Raw genomic sequence first — 26,553 nt, forward strand, 5'->3', positions numbered from 1 at the left:
TTTGCCATCCAATGTTGGGTCACTGGAAATGGCATCGGCAGTGTCATTTATACTCGGCTACAGACACCATCCTTTTTCAGGAATGTTAAGAGATCATTAAATGTTTACAAATTGTTCTGGAGTAGAGCTGCAATGGTTTAAATCCATTAGATTAGAAGAAATTAGGAAATGTACAGAATGCAAAATCAAGGGTCCTCTAAAATCCTTTTCTACTTCTATTTGCTTACTAGAATTCACAGAACAATTTAAGCCATATACTGAAAGTAAATGTTGGGTACTTGCCTTTAGATCATGTTTACAAAAATATTTTGGTTGATCTACTTGGACTTGGTCACCTTTGAAACAATGTTGGATTTTTCCTGAAAATGTCTCAAACTGTTTGGTTCTTAACTAAAATATGTATAATTCCATATGAAGTTTTTTAAGTCATTGGATACATATAGCACAGTTTATATCCTTAAATAATGATTTCCATTCACTCTGTAAAGATGTGTTCCCTTAAATTGCTACCTTAATCCCTTGGATGCCAAGAAGCATTATACTGCCACAATCTACTGCTTTTAATAATTTCAGCCAGTTCGAGCATTTTGTCCCAGGTATTCGTTTTACCGGTCTCCATTTTATGAGTGAAAATTGTATTGGTCATATAGTTCCTGCAACAATAAAATGGTGTAATCCAGTTTGAGGTCTGTGCAAGATTGCTTCATTTGTCTGCTGTCCTGCTATTTACAAGTATTAAGTAATTGATTTGGGAAGGACTACAGTGCCCCAAAGCTACTTTGGTGTGAATAGTAATACTAATCAAACATCCCACTTAATTTCTCTGCATTTCAGATTAGTTTGTAGTATACACCAAGGTATAGAGAATAAAAATAGAAGACATACATCTAGAAAGATGATGTTTTAGGAGATTTAGAGGGGCAGTGCATTTCTATCTCTTCCCCACCCCCCCACCCCCATTGGTTCAGAAACTTAGCTGCATCTTCCTTTCTTTTTCAGTCCTGATGAGACTTAACCCAAAATGTTGACTGCTTATTCCTATCCATAGATGCAGCTTAACCTGCTGAGTTGCTCCAGAATTTTGTAACTCTGGATGTCAGCATCTGCAAAATTTTGTGTATATCGTTTAGGTTAAAACTTTGGAAATCTAATTTGGTTGCAGTCAACATTTACTGACCCTCAGTCATCACATCTTCTGATGCAATACAAATTTGTTTCCCAAGTGCACAAGGATCCATTAAAACAATATTCACTGTCCCTTTTGCAGTTCAGTGCTAAGTTTTGTTAGCCACAGCTTGTGGAATGTACCAGTCATTACATGGATATTGTAAAGGCCTTCTGTTACTTATCCATCATCAGTTTTATTTAGTGATACAGCATGGATTAAGAGGATGCCTGGCTAACTTGTACACAGGAGTGAATGGCTAGGTGCAGTGAAGTGAAACTCAAGGTATTATGCTACCAATTAAGAGAAAAAAACTAATAAAAATTGCTAAGCTTACTAATGTAAAATACATCAAGGTAGTGTTACTGTCCAAGAAAGATTTTAGACAAACATAATGAAAATGAAGTCACATTTTTCCATATAATATTTAAAAGATGCTGCAGATGTATGATAGGAAATCTACGACTGTGCAAAAGAAAGTTCAGCTGAGGCCAAGTTAAAGAATGTGGATTTTGAAATTTCAATATATCCCCTTTATGAATAAGTTACATGAAAGAATATCTGGTGCTGACTGCTTTCAGCTGTTGTAAAAATCAATTAGGTTTATATATATTGGATGTGGTTGAAATCACTAATGCATACCAACCCACCATCCAACTGCAAAATGTCAAACTGAAAACAGTTGGCAAATTTAACTTGGATCCACCACTTTACACATTCTGTTAATAATCTGGAAAATGGAACTGATAGCTTTGTGGCTAAGTTTATGCATGATACAAAGAGTAGATAGGAATGAGGAAGTGGAGTCTGCATGACTTGGACAGAGTAGGATAGGCAAAGTGTATGGTCATCACTTTGATAGAAGAAATAATGGTACAGATTATTTTCTAAATGAGTGAATTGGAGTATCCAGAGAAAGTTTGAGAATTCCAGGAGTAAAATGTATGAGGAGCATTGATGGTTCTGGGCTGTACTTGGAGTGAGGAATGGGGGTGGGGTGGATTTCACTGAATAATACAGAATATTGGAACGCTAGATAGAATGGATGTGGAGAATTCACTTCCAATAGTGGGAGAGAGTAGGACCAGATTAGTCCTTTAGAACAGATGAGGAATATCTTCAGCCACAGGGCTGTGAATCTGTGGATTGTGTCATGTTAGTGCAGCACAGGAATTGGAGTTCAATTCTAGTGCTGTCTTAAGTTGATATATTCTCCTGTGAACCATGTGAGTTCCCACCCCAGTCCAGATGTACCTGCTAGTAGGTTAATTGGTCATTGTAAGTAGTCCTGTGATTAGGTTAGCGTCAAAAGAAGTTGGTGTTAGGTACTGAGACTCATTAGGCCTGTTCTGTGCAGTATCTAAATAAAATAAAAATAATAAATTGTGGGTGCGAAGTCATTCGGTACAGTTTAAAGCAGAGGTCAGTAGGGTGCAAGGACATCAAATAGTTGTAGGAAATGACAGCAGATTTGATGGATTTACCTAATTCTGCTATGCCTGTTGCTCAAGACCTAACAGTTAATCAGATGAATGTGGTTTTGGCTGCCTGCTAGAGAAGTATTAACATCTAGATTGGAGAGCATTGCTGCCAGGAGAGGATGGGCTAAGTTATAATTCGGCTGTTAACTAGCAGCTCAATTTCTGGAATCCAAGGAACGATAAACAGCAGCAGTGGCTCTGTTAATACGCAGCCATGCATTTTGCTCCCTACAGCTTCAGTCTCAAAAGAAACCAAGACTGAAGACTGAAAATAAAACATTTGAAATATTGTTTAAAATGAACATTTTCTAAATTCTACTGTATTTAAATTCAAGACATTGAATTTCCCCTTGAAGGATCAAAAATATCTGAAGTAAAATAATGGAGGATCAAACCCAGGCTTTAAAACAGCTTTTATTATGAAAGCTACATGTAAAACAGAAATTGTTCTCATAAACTGTACAAGACAACAGCACATACTGCAGGCAAAATTGCTAACCTGGTAGACCTGTCAGCATCAAGATAAAGAAAGCTTATTTTTCTTCACAAGACGTTGCACAATAAATCAAGTTGGGCAGATGCCATCTTTTGTGAACAATGGGTGATACAAGTGATCGGATGAAGAGCAGGGAATACCAAAGAACTTTATTTAATAAAGGTACATACAAAAAGCAGACAGTCACATAATTAAAAGCAAATAAACAGTTAACTACTGGAACTTAAATCTACAGTCACAAGGTTCATAGGATATATAACTATCTACATCAATATTGATTGAGTCTCTTTAAACAAAAATTACACATTTCTGAGGTTCCTACTCTTGTCAAAGGAGATCCCTGCATACATTTCAGAAAAAAAGCTTCTTACTGGCACACCAATCTGATGCTATAAGAAGTGCAGTTCACTTCCTGAACCAAGTTATCTGTACACCTCTTTCACAAACTGTGGCAAGGCAGGTGCCAATGTCACCACTTTCTGTAACTGTAGAAAATATAATAGAAGGGTGACACTTCAATTCTGAGAGAAAGCACTGCTAAAAATAATCACTTCACATTAGGAATATAAATCAGGTTACACTAAATTTATTCACTCATGTCCATATCTTCTTCATGATGATCATCACCATTGACTTTTGACTCTTTCACTATATCTGTACTTCCCTTGTCAGTTTCTTGTGCTAACTCTTTCAGCTTTGGGGATGTTCCAGGTTCTGAAACTCGCTGTTCTTCCTTTTTATCTTTTTCACTGTCATATCCTTGCTCCTCTTCATCATAATCTCTTGTCACCTGCATCAGTGGAGAACACTCAAATTCAATAAACCAACCCATGTAAAAACATCTGCTTTCATATCCACATTCCCCATAGAATTGGAATGATAAAAACAAGGTAAGCATATAAAACTACACTCAGTGGCCACTTTATTAGGTACAGGCATTGAATCCAGTGTGTTCCTGTTCTGCTGTGGTAGCCCGTCCACTCGAGGTTTGACGTGTGTTCAGAGATGCTCTACTGCACACCACAAGTGTGGTTATTTGAGTTACTGTCATCGTTGTCAGCTTGAACCAGTCTGGCCATTCTCCTCTGACACCTCTCATTATTAAGACATTTTTACCCACAGAACTGTTGCTCACTAGATTCCTTTTATTTTTCGCAAGAGGCTCTGTAAATTCCAGAGTTGTGTGTGAAAATCCTAAGTGAGCAACAGTTTTTGAGATTCAAACCACTCCACTGGCACCAACAATAACTCCACAGGTAAAGTCCCTTAGATTGCAGTTCTTTCCCATTCTGATGCTTGTTCTAGACAACTAAACCTCAATCATATCTGCATGCGTTTACACATTGACTGGCTGTAAGTAATTGGCAGATTGGATATTTGCATTAACAAACCTATGTACCCAATTACTTGGCCACCAAGTGTAGTTCACCTTCCAATACTGTATAGTTCCAAATTTAAATTTACCTTAACATCACCCTTTTCACCTTCTGCCTTTTTTTCCTTTTCTTTCTCCCGCTCTTTATCTTTGCTCTTTTTCTTTTTGCTTGATGACCTCTCCCTTTCCTCTACTTCCCTGCTCCGATCTCTGTCCTTGTCCTTCTTCTTTTCTTTCTTATGCCTGGAAAATAAGTCAATGAACATCTTCAAGCACAGGAGAAAGAGGTAAAGGAAAGCAGAAGAGATTAAGTCCTTAATCTATCATTCAAAAAGATTTCTTCAATCATTTGGAGAAATATATTGAAAAATGTTAGCTTACGTGAAGCAGCATTACTGCTATTCAGTACTGCCCCACAATCAACATTTCCACTGTTAAACCAAACCACAACAAAAGTAGAGTTTCACAAAGATTTGCTGTGGTAAATAGTTTAGACACATCACAATGTCAACAAGTAACACGTTATAAAAGCCAGAGAAAGCGCAAAGTCAAGTCTCAAAAATTTACCTTCGAGGAGATGGTGAACGTGAAAGTTTACGTTTAGGCGATCTTGATTTCTTTGGAGACCTTGAAATAGATCTACTTCTTCTACGTCTCCGTTCTCTTTCTCGGTCTCGTTCTCTGTCTCTGACAAAATAAAGGAAGCATCTTAATTATGCAATTCAACAACCATTAAAATAATTCTCCATTTATTTGAACTTCCATATATTAAATAGCTTCTAAAGCTATCAAGTTTTCTTGCAGCAAAATATCCTTTAAAAACTGAAACCAATTAAAGAAATGCTGCAAAATTAAATCTAAGAATATAAATTACCAATGGTTGTTTCAAAAATAAACCTTCATTTGAAATGCATCATTTCTGCAATTATGCCATGAATCATTATTTCAAAATATTTCAGATTAAAAATAATAGATTGAAAAGGAAGGTAGTTGTTTAGGCTTTGTGAGAAGATAGCATTTCTATAAATATTCAATTTAAAAGCACTAAATATACTCTCTTACACACTGAAACCTCAATATCCTATGCTAAAGCAGTGCAAAGGACGACTCAACTGAATTCTGTTGTATATAATTGTGACACGTTACTTGTGCCTATTAAATAATGTGGTCCTTTGCCTTCATCTTGTGAAGCGAGAAGTGCTGCATAGACCAAAGGCCAACTAAACTGGAGGAAGAGCCATGTCCTCTTCTTTACCAGCATTTCCAAAACAAAAGTAGCTTTCCATAAAGTACACATTCATGCATACCTACTGGGGCTGCGAGACCGCCTGGCTGTGCTGTAGCTTTTAGGTGGTGTCTTGGATCTTTTCTTCTCTTCCTTCTTTTTTTCCCTAAAAACATATGCAAAATATACAAAGCTCATGCTCAAAAATAGCTCGTAGTACACAAAACCATCTGAAAATTATTACCGATTTGGTAATATATATTAAAGAAAGTCAATACATGACAAGAATATTGCAAAATTAAAGACCTTGGCTTTGATATACTCCTAGACCTCCTCCGCTCCCTTGAGCGTGACCTCCTTCGTCTTGGACTTCGTGATCGCCGCCTGCTTCTCGACTTTGAATGTGAACGCCTTCTAGACCTACTCCTGGAGCGCCTGTTTAAAAAATGCACTTTGTTGAATACTCAGCAAAAGAATGTGAATTATACAAAACAATTTAAAAGCAAAGCTGGAATACAAATTATACAGCACAAGCCAAATTATACAAATGGCTTCAACTTGCACATAAATTTTAAAAAGAAACGCGAAACAAAAAGAGCCATATTAGCTTAATGAAGAATGTGTGTAACCAATTACACTGCAACAAAGAAAAAATAGGAAGTTGTACATCCATGGAAGCACAGCAAAACTAAATGGGCATCATTGAAAGATAAATTGCCCCACAGAAGATAACAAAATCCAAGCACGACCCAATCACCTAAATGTATGATTCAAAAAGGATTCAAAAGGAAACTTGACATGAAGGTGTCACGGGTTAACACACTCAATAAAGACAGATAAACTAGCAAATTATAAACCCAGAAGTACAATGGAGAGCAGAAGTTCAAAACTCACTAAATAAAACTAGGCATTTATTTTATTTTTAAATCATGGTCCATCTCCAAGGTCCCTGTAAGTCCCAACAGTTCTGAATCTAAGATTCACCAATATATACACTAGAATAAACTCTGATATCCTATACCAACTTTATCATGCCAAGGGTCACAAGCCCAATGATTTCAAATCAGTCTTTTGGAAAAAGACAAGATTCTAAGTTCAAAGTAATTGAGCTTTATTTAATACTTAACTACTTTGGTTCTCAAATGTCAGAGGCATTCAAAAGAAGTTAACAATCCTCAAGTTCGACAACAAAAATGGGCAGGGCTTTGATGCATGTTATAACTCACACCAGTTTTAGGGGAAGAGCTTAATCAGAATTGACAATTCAAATTTTGCTGTTGCTCAGGACTTGTCAATGGACTACACCTAGCAAGGTAGGCACTCTTCACACAGGCCAACTTAAAGAGAGCAGGTCAGTGCTCTCTTGATCAATGATCTGGCCAACTGACTCAAGTAGCTGATAAACTACTAGGGATCCCAAGTGTTCAGTTGGCTTCTGAAGGATAACACAAGAATGCCAAGTAATCATCATTCTAAGCTGCAAAATCAGGCACTTACTTTACTTGATTGTCACCAAACAATTGATACTAGAGCATACAATCATCACAGTGATATTTGATTCTGTGCTTTGCACTCCCTGGAGTACAAATTGAAGTAAATATAATAAAAATTTAAATTATAAATCATAATTAGAAAATAGAAAAGGGAAAGTAAGGTAGTGCAAGCCAGGTCCAGATATTTGGAAGGTACGGCCCAGATCCGGGTCAGGATCCATTCAGCAGTCTTATCACAGTTGCAAAGAAGCTGTTCCCAAATCTGGCCGTACGAATCTTCAAGCTCACAGAGGGAAGAGTGACAAAAAGTGTGTTGGCTGGGTGGGTAGTGTCCTTGATTATCCTGGCAGCACTGCTCTGACAGCGTGCGGTGTAAAGTGAGTCCAAGGATGGAAGATTGGTTCGTGTGATGTGCTGGGCTATGTTCACGATCTTCTGCAGCTTCTCGCAGTCTTGGACAGGACAACTTCCATACCAGGTTGTGATGCACCCTAGAAGAATTCTTTCTACGGTTCATCTATAAAAATTAGTGATGGTTTTAGTGGACAGGCCAAATTTCTTCAGCTTTCTCAGGAAGTAAAAGTGCTGGTGGGCCTCCTTGGCAGTGGACTCTGCTTGGTTAGACCAAGTCAGGTCATTTGTGATATTCACCCCGAGGAACTTAAAGCTTTTGACCTGTTCCACCTGCACACCACCGATGTAGATGGTCTGCTACTCCTTCTGAAGTCAACAACCAATTCCTTCGTCTTGCTGACGTTGAGGGATAGGTTACTGTCTTCACACCATGCCACCAGGTTCTTAATTTCCTCTCTGTACTCAGACTCATCATTACCCAAGATACGGCCTACAACTGTGGTGTCATCATTAGAGTGTAAATTGGAAATCAGACTCAATTTAGATAAACCATTCAACCAACTATATGGAAAATGAAGTGGTTGAAGTCAATTAATATTCTTATAATAGGGCCCATCATGCTTCCCTAACAAGTTCAAAGTCCTACATTAGGAATAATGACATTTCTTGGAAATCACTGTAAAAGAACCCAATCCATTTGCGAATAAATCTCAAAATCATTTACATGGTAAACAGCAATTGTGTACTTTTTTTTTCTATTTCAATGTGGTGATTATGGACTTCTAAACTTGCCAGAAAGGATGTAGTATAGAATTTCAGAGACTCTGTTAAGACAGGAACAGAATGCCCCATGTTTGTCATGGTGATACCAGCAAAGCAAAAGAAAACTGTTCTTAAGAATGAAATATATGCTGCAGTCTATTCTTCAATTTTCTATTACCCATGAAGAAAATTTTTTTTAACTCAAGGCAATATATCCTTTGTCGAACTAATGTTCCCTTCATTAAATGCATAGTAAATTACAGAACAAGGCGGCAAGAAGTAGTATGTCTTAATTATGTCCCTTTTCCAAAAGAAACTTCCATTCCTTACCTGTGCCTTGAACGGGAACGAGACCGTCGCCTGCGTGAACGAGACCTTGATCTAGAATGTTTCCTTTTATCTTCTTTTTTTTCTGAAATATACAATGTGGGATTCAAGAAAATACAATGAAAGGAAAACTGAACCTTGTATCAAAACTAGGAACTTTTAAATGGAGTGAATAAAAGTTATATAATGATTAGGTACTGAGTACAAGCTGCTTTCTCAAAAAGCAGTAACATTCATTTGAAATTACTGAAAATAGCTACTTCTGCAAAAAAAGATTTGGCCAGGTTATTGATGAAGGGAATTTACCTGATCATCCTCAGACTCAAATTAAAATCTATATTAAAGTGGAAATGATAGTTTTAGATTTAATTTTGATATTTTTTCTTTGCACTTCTTGTAAAACATAATAAAAATCCTGAATTGCCAAACACAAAGATATTACAGAACGGCCAGCAAAAGTGAGATACTGGTATCTGAAAATAAAATAGAAAATGTTGGAACCATTGAAGGTTTCTTAATCTTATTAAATACTTCTCTTTCCAAATTCCATCATTTTCTTTTATTCGTTATGTAATAGCATTTCTGTTGCATACCTGATAGCACTAGTCAAAAGCCTTGAATCATTACTATTGGCAGTAATGGTGTGAATTATCATTAAATAAATATCTGCTCCAAAACAGCACAATTTAGCAGATGAGTTACAGGTCTGTGTGAATTCAGTATGAAGTAATACACTGCTCAGTAAAATAATCCTCTATTTAATTACTCAAGTTTGTTCACAGATTCCTTGTCTAGCAAAACGTAAATTGGTGCTGCCATGTGCTGCTCACTGCTATCCAGATCAAGATAGTTCAATTTGGGTTAAACTTGTACAAAACTTGTCCATATTTAATGTTTTAGGTATACAGTCACAAGACTTGTGTATTAAACTCTTCCTACACAAGCCGAAAGTCTATATTGGTCCAATTCTCAGCATGTTATACTAAAGCAAACACAAGGTTTCATAGCACCCAAGTGATTCACTATTTTGTGTCTAAGCTATATAAGTATTACTATCAGAAGCAAAGTATTAGATATAGCAATATTACCTGTTTCTATAGCAGCTGAAATCAATGACTGTGCTTCTTTAACCCTTTTCATTGCTTCTTCTATGTCTTTGGAAGAGGTATCAGATTTCAGGGCTGGGCTTACAATGGCACCAGCAGTATGGTTTAGCCTTAGGGAAAAAATTGCATGCATGAATAAATGGGGTTTTTACCTTTCAATTTACTGAATGGGAATTATTTACCAAGTGCCATACACTTGAAGAAGATCGGCTAATTCTTTAAGCAGTCAAAAATATCAAAACTATCAGGACTTGTTTGGCTACCACATGCTCAAGTGTTTGGATAGACCTCATGTCAACACTTCACTATACCTATACAAAAAAATAAAATGTACCACCTAGAAGAGAACTTCCTATAGGAACTGGAATATCACTATACCAGCAACTTCTTACATTATCAAAATATTTTACTGACAATAGCAGAATATTCAATCATGAAGGAGCTTGCTCTTGCCATTGCCTATACATACATGCATACGATTGGTGATCAAAACGCAGTAGTAAATAAGGATAGCATTATTTCCTCTATCCTAATGCAGGGGAACAGAGGCCAACTTGTACAAGTGCTGCTTACTTAATGCAAAACCAAAGTGAACATGCATTTTTTTCATGGCTAAGAATTACCGCACATTACAATCCCAAGCAATTGAGAATGTAAACACACCATTCCCCTTCCTCCATGCAAGAACTTTTTCCAAAAATTGAAACAAGTGAAGAAGACTGCCTTGGTGACTTCCCTTATAACTGGCACGTACCAATCTCTTGCTTTCTAATTGGTGCAAAATGATACAACTTACTTTGGATCAACTTGAGTGATGAGTTTTAAAAGCTGATCTGCTGTGACCTAAAAGGATATAATAAGCATTACCTCATTGCAATGAAAATGAGATTTACTGTGTACTTTAGGAATAAAAATACTGTTTACATTTTGTCACTGTAGAACTTAAATTCTGTCTCCACAAATGCAGAGCATGGAAAGCACAAACAACTTCTAAACATTTATTGCTCCAAACAAAAATTCAGCAGTACCCAATGACTCTACATTTACATTGAAGAGCAGGCTTCCAGCAATCTTAGTTTATCTTCGTTACTGAGCGGCTTATATATTTTTCAAGCTTTCCAGAATACAAACTGTTTCACAAAGAAAAACTGAAAATGAAGAAAGATTTCAAATTCTGACAAATACAGCTTAATTCTTACATATTCAAAGATTACACATTTCTGGCAAAATTAAGTGTTAAAATTTTAAAATATGAGGCTTTAAGTTGCAAACACAAAATGAAAGATTACATACTGCTCATCTAAATATTCTAAGCTTTCTTTACTTATTCTAAGTGCTTTTTGACTTGTCTATTATGGTTAATACTAATTTACAGTTTACAATTTAATGCTACTTATGTTTTAGAAAATACATTAAGAAAGCAAACTTGAAGCCAGTCATCTACTGACCATTTGACATGATCAGCCAGCCAAAGAGAAAAACCACACAAGTTGTCTGCTTCCAGTTCTTCCCTACAGGCAAACTCCTTTTAAAGGTTTCCTCTATTCCCCTCTTCGCCCAAAGATCTCCAATTCCTCTTTCCCTAGGCATCTGCCTGAAGTGGCCCTGAAGCACCAGTACAAGGCCATAAGCAACATTCTGAACATGCATTTACCCACATTCCCTTTAACACACCAGTGTGCTTTTTTCAAGTCTCAATGCATTATGCAGTATCTATCAAACCTTTATATATTAAAGATTTTCAGAATTTAACATTAAATTGTGGTCATAACTGGTACAGCTGGCGGATGGTGTAGCAGCATTTGCACTGGACTTCGAGACGAGTGGTCCCTGGTTCAAATCTGGTCAGCTCTTTGCATGCTTTCTATCCATGCTGGGTTGAGCATCGAGCTAGCAACTCTTGCCTCATAAAAAAGACAAGTGCTGAAAGAAACGGCAAGGTTGCCACTCAATGCACCATGAGGCACGGAGAGGAATAACATTTGGTGTGTTCCACCAAATATCATTAACTCTTCCTTCATTTCTTAATTGGAACAATTAACCTACAGGGAGTGCAAGTATATGGAAGAGAAAACTGGGCTAGTTTCTCTCTTCCATAACCTGCAGATTTGGGAAACCTGTAATGCTCCTTCCCATTAATTCTTCAAATATACCATTGTGACAATTTGGGGATACAGTTTCACAGTGAGAAAAGCAACCAACTTGAACAAAATAAACTTGCAGATCAATACATCTAAAGTCCAGATAAAGACAATAGAATAAGCCCGTAACAAAAGAAAAATTGCTAAATAAGAAACAAAATTTAGGTCATAAAGGAGCACAATGCCCGCAGGATAGTATTTCTTGCAAATGGATTCTTTACAACATCTCCCAATAGACAACAGGTTCCCACTAAGTGCATCAATACCAATTTGCAGAAAGGTAAGGACTTCCCACTGACACGAGAAATACTGCTGGTCTGGACAACTCTGTGGTGAGCCTGGCAGCACAAAAAGATCTTCAGACATATGACACAGGAGATTTGCAAGAATGGCAGACAACTACAAGTGTAGCCAAAATCTACTCTTAAAAGACTCCAAATAAAAGCAATGGCAGCTTGTTAGGGAGTATTCTGGAGTTGTGTGAATATCGCAGATATTAATTCAAACAAGAACCAGTCTTCTAATTGTAAGCAGTTAATTGAAGTTAAAGCACACTTTTGCAAATAAACAATACCATCTGTAAGAAATAATGTTTGCAAAATGGTGACCAGGAGACTTTTCAATACGTATCAGCCAAATGTTAAGACAATGGGGTTGTGTTAATTGGCCTACATGAATCCAGGTAACTAAGGGTTTTGTCTGGCTCTGTCATCAGACGTTTTTACAATATCTGTGCTAATTATTTTCTCCCAAAGGCACTTGAATGTTCAGAGGTGCCTTATCATTTACAATGTGCTTCTGCTGTAAATTTGTACCTCAAAGGAACCATTTGTCAACCCTGAGATTTGAAGTTAACAATATCATTGTAGCTATTGAAACTTTGGTCTTAAAAAGTATAAAAATAAGATATACTTTTGGGTTTGTGAGCCTCTACTGAGTATTTTCATGAGAATGCCTGTTCATTATGATGAATGTAGAGTTCTGTACCAGCTTCAGTTCTCTCCAGTGACTTCGATCAGTCACAACACAGCTTTTACAGGTACATTACAAAATCAAATAAGTAAGCTTGTGAAACATGTATGTGTCAATCAGTCCATGATATGAAGTCAACTGGTAACAACTAATTCAGTATTCATTCCATCATAGTTATGACATAATTTTACCTGTGAATTTAAATTTGCTCCTGGCAATCCAAGTGCAGCAAGGGCAGGGTCCAAGCCAGGATTAACATTCCCAAGAGTAGCAGCCAAAGGAACACCGCTGAGCTGGTTAAAAGAAACAAATATCAGAAGGAACTATTTACGTGAAAGTACTAATATGAAAATGGCCTAGTGTTACTGTCTACATTGTGACAATACATAAACACGTGGATCTACATTTAGACAGCACCTGCAAAATTCAGAATTTTGTGTTTTACTGTCATTTGCTAATAGTGGACCATGTTCGGAATTAATTCTGTTCTCAACTGAAGTCAAATATAGGGCCTTCATTCATGTGGATAAGTCCTTCACCATTCCAGATGTCTATACATAATGTCTTGCTTCTAAAGCAAATCAACACCAATGAGGGTTAATGCAAACGCAAATGCAAAATTAACACCAATAGCAATTTTAAGTCAAAATTAACTTGGTACAGATATTATTAATCAATATTGACAAAAGGCAGTTTCCAAAAATCTCTTTTAACAAGTATTGAGTCTTTGAAAGTTGGTATTTTTCAATGTTATCATGGAAAACTTAACATTCTGGTGTTAACATGAAATTTAACGTGTTCTATATACAGTTCAGTGTATAGCAATATTTTAACCTGTTATTACTTTCTTATTTCAAATTACTTTCAATATAGAAATCCATACATACTTTAATGCTAAAATTGTCTCCAAATTACCAAAACACAAAAATACTTAATTGCATCTCACTCTTGTAAATAACTACTCTAACACTCCTTTCTTCTCCAACATCTTCGATCATACTGACATTTCCTCAATTCACGTCCGTATTTCTTGAAACTTCACATTATAATACAGGTGTCCTCCGCTTTATGAATGTTCGCTTTACGCCACTTTGCTTTTACAAAAGACCCTCATTAGTAACCTGTTTTCACATTACAAAGAGGATTTTCACTTTTATAAAAATTTTTCCCACGTAAATTAATGGTTCTTCACTTCACACCATTTCGGCTTAAGGAAGGTTTCATACGAACGCTCGACCTTTGTAAAGGGGGAACACACCTATACTGTACCTAAACAGATTTAATGCTATTTTCCATTTTTTTCACCACCGGCCACCTCCCACTCAATTCCACTTTATTCAGTCACAGATATATCATTATAATGTCTGTTCCCACATTTTATCTGACACATTACTTTTAACTCAATTTTTGTTGACAAGCAGCCTCTCTGCTTTTATCAGAAACTAATATCAGTGTTTACATGCAATTTGAATGCAAAGCCAATGCAGAAAATGGTCACCTTGTATTCAAATTGCTTGCAATTACTTAAAGCAAAATCAGACCTTTTGCAACTTTGCCATTGTACGTGATCCAGTAATTCACTACTGGATGTATTTGCAACTCTATCTAATGATCTATTTCCGATTCAGCTTGTTCACAATACTCTACAGACCGGCTTTCAAAATTTACCCCTCTTAACAAAAGGACATCCAAAGCAGCACACACAGAATGCTGGAGGAACTGAATAGGTCAGGCAAGATTTATGGAAAAGAATACACAGTCAATATTTCAGACCAAGGCCCTTCTACAGGACCAAAGAAAGTCATCCAAGCTACTTCTTGGATTAACTGAAAACTATGACCTGAAATGCTAATATTGTTTATCTGAACTAAGGCAATCACAATATTTTGCACTTCAAAAGAAGCCTATTCTGCATACCACAGTGATTAATATTTGACAATTTTTGAAGCACCCAGCAAATCTCATTTATATATAGACAACAGCTGATCACAATAAACAGAGTCAAAAAAGTTGAAATTGAAGCTTACTCACTGATGTAAGAGGATTTGGTGTGGGCAAAAGTCCACCTCCGGGCAGCAAACCTGCCACTGCATTAGCTGGTGCCAACAGAGACAAAGCCTTAGATTCATCAGGAATGACTCCTGTAGAAAAATTCAAATCTGCATTAGAACTAACTCTGTGAAGTTGCGAGAACACATACATACACCTAGAAAAACATGGTCTCGCTGTTTTCAGCACCTTAGCTTGTTGAAAGTACTTATAATCTTGCCAAAATAGATTTATGTTTAAGTAATTACAACTGAAGCCTTTAAACTTTTAGAATGAAATGTCATAGATGTAAAATTTGATTTTTCCCTGAATCTACAAATCAGTACATACTATAGTAATAAATAAATAAATATCACAATACACACTACTTTTTTTTGTAACACTGCCAAGATATTATCACCTGTACTCGATTTTTTAGTCATGAACCAAACGTAAGCAAGCACAGTCGGTTCTCCAGGGGTTGTGCTCTCAACTTTTCAAAAGATGTTTTATGAACAAGCGACTCGTGTCGGCTGCTTCACTATAAAGCACACAGAAAAATCAAGATACACAAGACAAAAAAAAGTTTATGATTTAGGGACCAAAATCATGAAAAAGTTCACTATGACTTGTTTAGAACTTACCATTAGACAGGAGAAATTCATGAACAAGCTGAAACATACTGCTCATTATATATTAAATGCTACTTTTTGTGCAAGTGAACCAATTTTTTTTCAATGTTACTAGATATCAACTTGCCACTGTGCCCCAATGCCCCATAATCAAGTGACATTCTGTAAATATATATACACACCAACTGCATTTCTATCCTTTACAGATAACAGTAATCAGCACTGCATGTATAAGATACTGTGTGGCACCTCAGCAAGAAAACATACAACAAGTAAAGGACACTTAAGAGAAACTGGATAAGCTGCAGAAGGCAAAACTGTTGGGTGGTATTTTCAGCAGGGCCTGGTAAATAGGTCTGGCTGAACCAGGGAAAAGAACTGTAAAACACAACAACAAAAAAAGAAAAACCACTGTTAAACAAAGGCAATGGTTCCACTTTCTGTACTGAGCGGTGCTGATAAAATTAACAGAATGCACTTAGCATAGCGTTATCTGGGTTGTTTACATTGCTGCGATGCTACCAACTGTCATAACTAAAGGCTCATCTTTTAAATGATTTCATAAAATTATGCAGTTCATTTGTACCTTTGGCGTTCATACTCAGATGAAAGAGTAATTTGACAAGAGGGAAAGAACAAAGAAAAAGGGGAAAAGGAAAATAGGCTAAAGAATGAAAGACAACTGACAACCACTATCTATCAGTAAACAGAGTTCCGACATGCTGTAAGTCCTTTCTCAAGCTCAGCAAATTATTGCATGTATTATTTGCTTACCGTGTTTCTCGTTTGTACTTAATTAAAATCTTCATTACAGTACAAATAACAATCACACAGAAATTAAAACATGCAAACAATGTCTCTGCATAGTACTCCAGAAAAGTTAAGATCGTGTTGTTGTTAACAGTAAATGGTACTCAGATTTTTCAGTTATATAAAATTTTCAAAAGCTTTTTAATGAACTTCCTTAAAACAGAAATGCTTTCATCCCAAGTAATTTGCTTTTGAATAAAATTGGCTTAATGCATCAAATTATTCACATGTAAGCTGCATACATCTGTAAAGCATTTCTGGCTTTCATATGCAATAAATGTTTAAAAACTAAAATAGTTCAGCATTCAGTTGAAAGGATCAACTTGTCTGGAGCCTTCAGAGAAAATTTTAAAGAATGACTCAGTGCTTTATAATATGTGATTGTGAATACTACAAAGCAAGCCACTTTGACATACACAGCTTTGTGTTGCCATTCCTAGCGTGTAATTTGATTCATAAATGAAATTGTTATCAATCACCTTCCAGACCCCTACAAATGAAACCAGAATGAGCCAAAATTACCTACTCTATAGCATATTATCTCTTTCAAATAAATTTCTCCTTTAGCCTGCCCTCTTAAATCTGCTGAATCCTTTCCTTCATTAAATTTAAACTGGATAACATCAAAGCCTAGAAATATAGAAATAGTGAAGAAAAAAGGTAGTTAACAAGAACAAATGTTTACAACAGGACAACACATGGGGACTCTTATGCTTGCTGGCCTTTTGTAAATTGCCTAGAATCCTCTGTCGCTGCAGAGGACCAACTTTTTCAGTCATCGGGGAAGGGGCTCTGCAATTGCCTTCTCCACTATAAAAATCACACACACAGATAACAGAGAGAAGAATTTATTATTTTGGATGATGGTCTGGTTTTTTTAATGAAACAATGTGGTTATTAAAAAAAAACTCCATCTTTGCTAAAGTACACAAAAAGCTGGATTAACCAACTTTTTTTTTAAAAAAAACTTTAAACTAAATTTCCCCCCACCCTCCCTCATTAAAAATCCTTGGTATACTGCATTAACAGATACTTCCATAGATGCTATTTATTTCTGCAAACAAGTACAATTCCAAAAAAATAAGGAACAATCATTCCATTGTTAATTGGGTGTTTATGGCATAATTTGCTTTCAACGGGTCGATACTACTGCCAATTTTTATGACATGGTTTGAAAAAGAATTATGTTGAATTCACAGCCATTTAAAAATTAATACTGCAGTGTATTTAAAAAATGCTTTACAACTATGTTACTAAAGTACTTATTAAAAAGGATGACTAAGGAAATTGAAATTACTTTGAAGCAATTATTCAACATTATTGCAACGTATTTATTTTCATGTACTATTTCATTGTGTACTGTTCGCTGGTACTGTTTACAAATTAAATACGTGCACTATTGTGCCTTTGGTTTATGAAATTCCTCACTGTTGATATTACTTATTTTTTTAAATGTAAACAATGCAGAATTATATATAACCCCACCCCAGAACCATACTGGTCCTATTATAAATGAATTTCGCCATGATACTATGTTAATTAGCATAAAAGTAGTCTAATGAAAGAAATAAGGTAGAGAAGTTCCCTGAAAATTTCTGAAAATACACTGCAGCTTTAACAGTACATTTCTACAGTATACCAAGGGTTAATATATCAATGACATTTATCATGCAGATTCAATGGAATTAACTCAGAAATATTTTAATTGATATTAAGGGCCAAAACCCCCAAGCAATAAAACACAAACCTTCTGTGTAAGGTACAACTATCAATGCTCTGTCAATGAAGACCGTGTTTGTCAAATGCTGCGCTACTCCCACAGCGTCAGGATCATGAAACTTTACGAAACACACGCGAGACGTCACTGGTAATGGTGATTCACTGAGAAAAGAAAAATATGGTTTAACCAATGTTGACTTCACATTACAGCTTCTTAAAAATATAAGTGACAAGTGCTACAAGTAAAGCTTGCAATATTAACCATACCAGTTAATAAATATAAACTGTTTCATTGTAGGATAGTTGAAAAAAGATTAGTTTTTCCATAACCTGCCAAAACACAATAAGTACACATAACAAGGGCAAAAAGGAAAACGAAGTCTGTTCGACCAATTCTGTATTTACAAAGCATCACCTTAACTTTGCTGTAGATCAAATTCAGGAAAATAATTCTAAACCTGCAGGATGACTGTGGGCAAGAGGGGTGGGGGGGGGGGGAAGAGAACAAAAATTACAGAACCATTCCAGCTCAGTACTAAGAAACCAATACTTGGGTTTTACCCATTCTTCAAAACAAAATTTTTATAAAGCACAAAGGTCCAAGAAATGATCATTAATATCAGTAACCATGTACATTGGGGCACATAAAATAAAACCAAGCAAAATTTGCCACCATTTTTACCATAGAATTCCATTGCAGTAGCAATGCAATTGGCTTTGGAGTACAATTATAGAAGAATGTTACAATCAATAGGCAATTTAATAATTAATTAAAGAGGGAATTTTAAAAATCCATTGTACAGGAAGCACAAAGGAATGGTTTTCCTTAGCATTCAGCAGCGTATTGAAAATATGCCCATCTGGAAGCAACTGCAAGATACTGGCTACTTCAGCACTAATAAGTGCTAAATAACTTTTTAACCAATCTTTTTTGACCAAAATATAACTGACAGTTCCTTTCAGAGTACATTAAAAATTAGATACAAGTGAGTTGTAACTAAGACAGGAAGTTAATTATATTGGAAGCTTTCAGAACTGCATACTCATTCTGTAGTGCGCACAACTGTTCAGCCCCCTAATATCACAAAACCTGACTACATGTGTAGTCAAGGTCAAAAGATTTCTTTTAATTCAAAAAGATGATAATCAATGTAGGAACAGTAACTCAGTAAAATAACTGGACCACAAATCTGGCTCTTAGCCTCTGTGCTTCCCTTCTGATTTTTGATTTGCATCTTTGTTGGGTTTCTGGGCATCATCTTTTCCATGCCTTCCCTATCTAGTCACTGTAGGGAAAATTAATGAGAATCTCATCAACAAGCACCTCCTGCCCACACACAAAGATGTTTAATGAAAAAATATATACAAGCAGAAAAGGACTTTTTTTTAAAAAATTTATACCTGGGTATAGAAGCAATGCTCCAAAAATTCCCTGATCCCTTTAGTATAAACTCAACACTTCCCTGGTTGCCAACAAAATCAAGGGTGGAAGGGAGGGAGAACTAGGGAAATGAATTCAGTTCTTAAACCTTGGTGTCATCTCTAAAATTACCTGGGTGATTCCTTTTGGAACACTATAACATCCTTCATTATGTTAGAAATCAGTTACTATAGAATCCAACTCAAATAAGGTCTTTAAAGTTCAACAAACACCAGATAACTGGACTCCTGATCTAGTGCTGGTGGGACACTGATGTTTATTAAATTTGAACTAGGCTGGATTTAAAAAGCGCAGTATTTTCTCTAACTCTTTTGATTCGGCTAGCTGGTTATATATAAGCTAAGTCAAATCACCATTCCATTGCTGAGCATCAGTACATGCATCATCCAGATTTTGGGAATCCAAATTCTGACTGTTTGAAATGGAACAGAGGAATGAAAACTGTAGGATTACCCCGGAAGGGAGAGATGGGAAAGGGCTACTGAAAGCTGCTAATGTTATTGAACACCCAAATAAGAGCTGCAGCCATTCCCTATGCAGCCTAGCTACTCAACCCAAGCCCACTGGGTAAACCTTTAGGTCACATATTAAAATAAAAACCAACAATTGGAGCTTACATTGGAATTTAATCGTAAAAATCCAGCCATACACCGTTAAGAGCACCAAGGAAATATTGTTCCACAAAACTATTTACAACTCTTCATGAAAATCCTATTTTGTATTTTAAATTCCCTTACCATCAATACTTATTTTTATAAACACTCAGCACACCAGTTGGCATTTACGGAAAGCGAAACAGCTATCATTTCATGTTGCATGCCCTATATCAAACCTGCGTATTACCTATTCCTCCTTCCACAGATACTATCTGGTGTACTATACTTAGCATTTACTATTATTTCAGATTTACTGTACACAGCTCTTAAAATATTTTAACTGGCATTCTTATCACCAATTTACTTTAAATGCACATAAACCTGACATTCTCAGTACCGAATTCACAACAAGGCAAACAGCTGGAAGAAAAAATTCAGTGGGTCAGACAGCTTCACAGATGTTGCCTGATTCACTGAGTTCCTCCAGCAGTTTGTTGTTTTGCACCTTGCTCCATTTCAGCACATTAACCATACTTCATGAGTGTTACATTTTAAAACCAGAGTAAGCAAAAATGTTTCTTTAACTACTCACAAAATATTAGGTCATATTAGGTTTAAGGATTTCCATATGGCAAATACAGGGAGAACTGTAAGAATATTTGGATGTGGCTGCATTCTTTGATTAAAGCACGCTTTTTAATTACAAGATTATACAGATTTGCAATCCAAGTAACTGTATATTGCCATTATTAAAAAGTTAAAATATTGTAAATTAATTACTCAGATATGATGCATTAAATTTGTTTAGATGAATCACAAGTGGTCATACTTTTACTAAATAAGGCAAAACACCAAATGATTATTCGTTAGTTAATACCAAATTATCTATTTTCCTTTGGAGCAGCCAAATATAAACTAAAACTTATTTTTTGAAACATTTTACTAATTTCATGAGATCTGAATTAAAATGTGAATCAAATTCAATTCTTAAAAGTTGTATGAATTTTACTTGCATAAAACAAATGCTTGCAGCATATGACAGCAAACTTAGCTATTCTGCATATCATTAGGTTACAATGTAAAGGAAATTGCATCATTATGGTGTCTTTAATATCTTGGGCTGCCCTCTTAGCCCTATGAGAATCAAGGAATGGCTACTGAAACACAAGTGCAGTGATGTAGATAAACAGTGAAATAGTACAGATAAATTTTTAAAATAGCTCAGTTTTGATATTTTATGATGTAAGGGGGAGGGTTGCACTGCAGGAAACATATAGATTTACCAATAAGATTTTTTTTAAATAGCAGATTGTTAGAACCTAAATAATGCAGACAGAAAAACAATTTGAACATGGACATGTAGCAAAATACAAACAGACCATAGCTGAAGCAATTGGGGTGGAAGAATGAAGAGTGGAAGTCTAAAAGGTGAAATATCAGAATCCAAATCATAGAACGTGAGAATAATGAAGAACAGATGCAGAAATTCAAGCAAGATTGCCAGGAATGTATGTAGGTCATCCAAGAGGTGGCAAAGCTTTGCAATGAACAGGCTGCCCTAGATGAAGGAGAGGTGTCGTTTGGGAAACAAAGTTGCAAACAGACATGGCAACAGAAATATAAAATGCAATAATAATAGATCAAATTAAAAACAAAACTTACCTGACGAGGAAGAAAATGGAAAGCAGACCTGGGCAATTCGTACCACAGCTCCACCAGTGGTGGGAAGCCTGCTTACACTGACAGGCAATTGTTTACATATAAATTTTCATCATCAATTGATACAAGGTACTTTTATATTGCAAATATTGAAGAAATAAAGTCAAAAAAATTGTGACAACAGGATACAAGAACGTAGACACTGTGTGCCACACAAAAACTTAGTAAAATGTGTACACAGTTACTTCAAAGAGAGGCAATTACAAATCATAATCTGAAGTATAATGAAGATCTAAATCTTTGGTTTGATATGGAATACAGCATACTTTTCTCAATGTTGTGATTTTCTAGCTTGTTCTGTAAACTTATTTTTACTCTGGCAACCAATGAAATATTCAGTCATTCAACATCTATAGGGATGTTTCAGTTCCCTTGCAGTACATTGATAAAGATTTACTTCAATTCCCTACTCAGTCAGGGCCTCAAAACAAAGTAAACTTCATTTAATCATTACTATGATCTTTTATTCTTCAATCTTGGAAGAACTCTTGTGGAATTTGATACAGCATTTGATTCAAACAAAAATTCTCAGAATACAACTATACCAATTTACATTGTAACTGCCAACTATACAAATCAACTAAATTAGAATAATCTGGACATTAAAAACTAATCACAGGTATTTTTTCTGCAATCAGCATCAAATAATAGCATAAAAATATCAGAATTTAAAAAGATAAAGTGCAGACTTATTAAGATTTAAATCCATTGATATAATGGATACAAAACATTAATCTTCTCCAATTAAAACTGAAATTAATTCCGTAACACAGAACAGTCTTATACAAGAATGACATTTACTAATTCTCTGTACTTTTATCTAGTTTTACAGCACATTAAGGCTGTAATGTGTTTTACAACACATTAAGGCACAAGTTCCTAAATCTTTAACTCCACCTACTTATCAATGCTGTAGGCTTAGCAATAAGTGCAATTCCTGAGAAATGCAAACAGAATCCATAAGTATTTTTAAATGACATAGATGACTTTTCTCCAATAGCTGAGAAATTAGCCATATTACATGGAAACTTGAAGCATTTTCTATGTAATTTAGAGCTTCAAAAATTTGATGTTGCATTAAATATATCTACTTTACTAACTCTATTAATGTTGAATTGTATACATGCACAACGAATTGAAATGCATGGTTTTTGACTTTTTAATGTCCATTGCGTTGATGGTTCAAGTGATCTCATAAATTTTCTACATTCCTTTCTGAAATTTCAATTCTCTGCTAAAATGAACAATTCCATCACCGTTGGCTTTTTAACGATGCTAAATTAATAGCATTTTTCCCTTTCTCATTTGCCCCCTGTATTATTCTCATCGACCCCATTTTAAAACTAGAAATAAGCAGGCCATTTAGCCTCACCAGCTTGTTATACAACTTGTGCTTTAAGGTCATTTTATAACTATGTTTGATTCATTGAATAATTTTTCAAATGTAAAAATTTGTACTACGATAGTGCCTCCCGGACACAAATACCTGGAGTGATTACCGCCTATTTCTATCGGATTGTGCCTTTGCATTGGCGGCCATTTTACGTTACACTGATAATAATGCAAATTCAAACTTTGGTACAAAAGATATTTCTTGCTACTTAGATGCATTTTATAACCTCGTCATGGTTAAGTGATCAGATTAGCACCCAATCTACTTCAACATCAACGACTGGGCGGAAACGTGGCCTGGTCAGATGTGCGAGGGGGAGGGGGCGACCAGGCAGAAAGGCAGACAATAGTGGAAGGTGCCGAGGGACTCGGGCAGATCCAAGGAAAAGCATCTGACACTTTAAAAATATATTTGTGAACACACGTCAGTAAAGGCGCCGCAGCTGTACAAACACACTTTTCCTCATTAAATGAAAACTTTCAACGTCAGATCATGTGGAGCCGGCGCGGCCCAGGCCCAGGCCCCGCCTGACAGTTTGGAGTTACTCACTCTGAAGGGAAGAGACGCAACTCCTCGATTTTGCCCAAAAATCCGAACAGAGTTTTCATCTGCTCAGAGGTCGCGCTTGGCGAAACATTGGTCACTTGAATCACGTCTGTAGCCATCGTTTGAAATATTATAAGCGTTTTTAAAGGGGAATAAATTTATTTTCCCGATCCGACTTTCCACGACGTTTTCGCGAACCTAAGACATTAAAATAAATAAGAAAACAAAGTGGCACAAATCACAATTTGATGGTAATTAATCGGCAGTGAATATTCGGCCGTACACGCTCGAACAACAACGACAACAGGCAGGCTCCCTCTGCAGTATCCCACAATGCCGCGCGCCGCTTCCCAGCAGCCCTCGCTTCAGCAGGCGGGGCGGCGGGCGGCGTCCGTGACCGTCCGGCACAGGGATGAGGCTGGGAGGGGACGGAATTGGGATGAGGGATGTGATGGAGAGGGGAGGGGATTGGGATGAGGGATGAGGCTGGGAGGGGACGGAATTGGGATGAGGGATGTGATGGAGAGGGGAGGGGACGGAATTGGGATGAGGGATGTGATGGAGAGGGGAGGGGATGGGAAGAGGGATGTGATGGAGAGGGGAGGGGATGGGAAGAGGGATGTGATGGAGAGGGGAGGGGATTGGGAAGAGGGATGTGATGGAGAGGGGAGGGGATTGGGATGAGGGATGTGATGGAGAGGGGAGGGGATTGGGAAGAGGGATGTGATGGACAGGGGAGGGGATTGGGATGAGGGATGTGATGGAGAGGGGAGGGGATTGGGATGAGGGATGTGATGGAGAGGGGAGGGGATTGGGATGAGGGATGTGATGGAGAGGAGGGGATTGGGATGAGGGATGGGGAAGGCAGGGGTTTGGGTTGAGGGATGGGGAAGGGAGGGGTTTGGGATGAGGGAGGGGAGGGAATTAGCATGAGGGATGGAGAGGAGAGGGGATTAGGATGAGGGAGGGGGAATCAGGTGAGGAATGGCAAAACCAAAATGGGAGTGGAGTGGGTCAAGGTGAAGAGGTAGTGGAGGATTAGGTTGGCGAGGGAGGGGGTGCAGCAGGGTTTTGAGGGTTTGGGGAGGGCAAAGTGTGAAAGTGACTCACAGAGCTTCCATTGAACAGAGGAAAACTTCAAAGCAGACCTACTTTGATGAGGTTTCACAGTGGAGTAGAAAAATAGATGTTTAAGGCTGCAAATGCTGCAATTTGAACCTGAAACCTCAATTATGCATTTTCCTCCACAGCTGCTGCTTGACCTGCTGAGTTTTGTTTATTGCTCCAAATTAAGGCATCTGCAGGCTCTTATGTCTCCATGGAGTACCACAGTGACATAACAGTTAGCATGAACCCTATTACAGCTCAAGGCATTGGAGTTTAATTTTGGCATTCTCTGTAAGATAGTTTGTATGTTTTTTTTTTCCGTGAGTGAATGGATTCCCTCCCAGTTCTTTGTTTTTTTTTTCTGAACTCCAAAGACCCCATACCACTTAGTAGGTTAATTGGTCATTGTAAATTGTCCTACAATTAGGCTAATTTAAAAAGGTGGGAGTTCGGGTGGCATGTCTTGTGGACTGGAAGGGCCCGTTCTGAGTTGTATATAAATAAAATAAAAGTTATTCTTTGTTTCAACTCTGGAAGCATGGTAGAGAGAGAAGAAAGATTTGAAGATGTACTCAAACCCTCTTTTAAAAATCTCATATAATTTTATTGACCCCTGGAATGCCCTGACCAATGGAAAAGCATTCAGATTGGTGTTGAGTTGATGCATGTATCCATTATAAACACTAATAACCCAGACAAATCAAAAGGAAATTACTGTAATGGGGCATTGCTTCTCCCATATCCTAGCAGTAAACACATTCTGAACTTCACCTAGTAGCAGAGAGTTCCACAGTCACACCACCCTCAAATTCCCTATTGTATCTATAAGACCAGAAGGCAGGAGCAGAATTAGGCCATTTGGCCTATTGAGACTGCTGCACCATTCCACCATGGCTGATTTATAATCCCTCTAAACCCCATTGTCCTGCCTTTTCAATGTAACTGCTGATGCCTTTACTAATCCAAATCAGGTTTAATATCATTGGCATAGGTTGTGAAAATGTGTTGTTTTTGCAGCTGCAGTACAATACAATACACAATAAAAGAAAAAAGATAATAAAACAGTTCAATTAAATACGTAGTGCAAAAATAGAAATAAGGAAGTAGTGAGGTAGTGTTCATGGGTTCAATGTTCATTCAGAAATCGGATGGCTGAGGGGAAGAAGCTATTCCTGAATTGTTGAGTATGTGCCTTCCTGCTTCTGTACCTCCTTCCTGATGGTAGCAATGAGAACAAGGCAAGACCTGGGCGATGGGGTCCTTAATGATGGATGCTGCATCTTTGAGGCAACACTCCTTGAAGATGTGCTGGATGCTACAGAGGCTAGGGCTGACTGAGTGTACAAATCCAGCTTATTTCAATCCTGTGCAGTAGCCTCCCCCAACCAAACCAGATGGTGATGTAGCCAGTTAAAATGCTCTCCACAGTATATCTAGAAATTTGCGAGCACCTTTGGTGACATACCAAATCTCCTTAAAAGTCCTAATGAAATATAGCTGCTGTCATTCCTTCTTTGTAGCAGCAATGATATGTGGGTCCAGGATAAATCCTCAAGAGATAGTGACATCAAGGAACTTGAAGTTGCTTAGTTTTTCAACTTCTGGTTCTTCTTTGAGGAATAGATTGTGTTCCCTTGTCTTACTCTCTCTGAAATCCATGATAAG

The 26,553-nt window shown here is 36.9% G+C and overlaps 1 protein-coding gene across 5 annotated transcripts; it reads right to left on the reverse strand.

The window, feature by feature from the left end:
- Positions 1 to 3,041: 3,041 nt before the first annotated feature.
- srsf11 (serine and arginine rich splicing factor 11) lies at positions 3,042 to 24,113 on the reverse strand. Of its 5 annotated transcripts, XM_059984352.1 has the most exons (13): positions 23,785 to 23,802; positions 18,354 to 18,416; positions 18,115 to 18,248; positions 14,929 to 15,038; positions 13,089 to 13,190; positions 10,581 to 10,627; positions 9,767 to 9,894; positions 8,682 to 8,763; positions 6,049 to 6,177; positions 5,825 to 5,908; positions 5,085 to 5,204; positions 4,607 to 4,760; positions 3,042 to 3,932 (listed from the first exon to the last, which is right to left on the reverse strand). In XM_059984352.1, exons 2-13 carry the CDS (start codon positions 18,377 to 18,379, stop codon positions 3,729 to 3,731), a joined length of 1,320 nt encoding a protein of 439 aa, XP_059840335.1. In that variant the 5' UTR covers positions 18,380 to 18,416; positions 23,785 to 23,802; the 3' UTR covers positions 3,042 to 3,728. The 5 variants fall into 5 exon arrangements, with proteins under 5 accessions (XP_059840335.1, XP_059840333.1, XP_059840334.1 ...); XM_059984350.1 differs by lacking the exon at positions 18,354 to 18,416 and having other exon boundaries at positions 23,785 to 24,113; XM_059984351.1 differs by lacking the exon at positions 23,785 to 23,802 and having other exon boundaries at positions 18,354 to 23,763.
- Between the last annotated feature and the right edge of the window lie 2,440 nt (positions 24,114 to 26,553).

Source organism: Hypanus sabinus, chromosome 11 (assembly GCF_030144855.1).
Source record: "Hypanus sabinus isolate sHypSab1 chromosome 11, sHypSab1.hap1, whole genome shotgun sequence".
Classification (NCBI taxonomy): Eukaryota; Metazoa; Chordata; class Chondrichthyes; order Myliobatiformes; family Dasyatidae; genus Hypanus; species Hypanus sabinus.

Coding starts and splice junctions, on each gene's coding strand:
- srsf11 (XM_059984350.1), bottom strand. CDS start 23,900: ATGGCTACAGACGTGATTCAAGTGACCAATGTTTCGCCAAGCGCGACC. Junction 18,249..23,784: donor TTGCGTCTCTTCCCTTCAGA/GTGAGTAACTCC, acceptor TTCTTTTCTCAG/TGAATCACCATTACCAGTGA. Junction 5,909..6,048: donor AGGAGTATATCAAAGCCAAG/GTCTTTAATTTT, acceptor ATATGTTTTTAG/GGAAAAAAAGAAGGAAGAGA.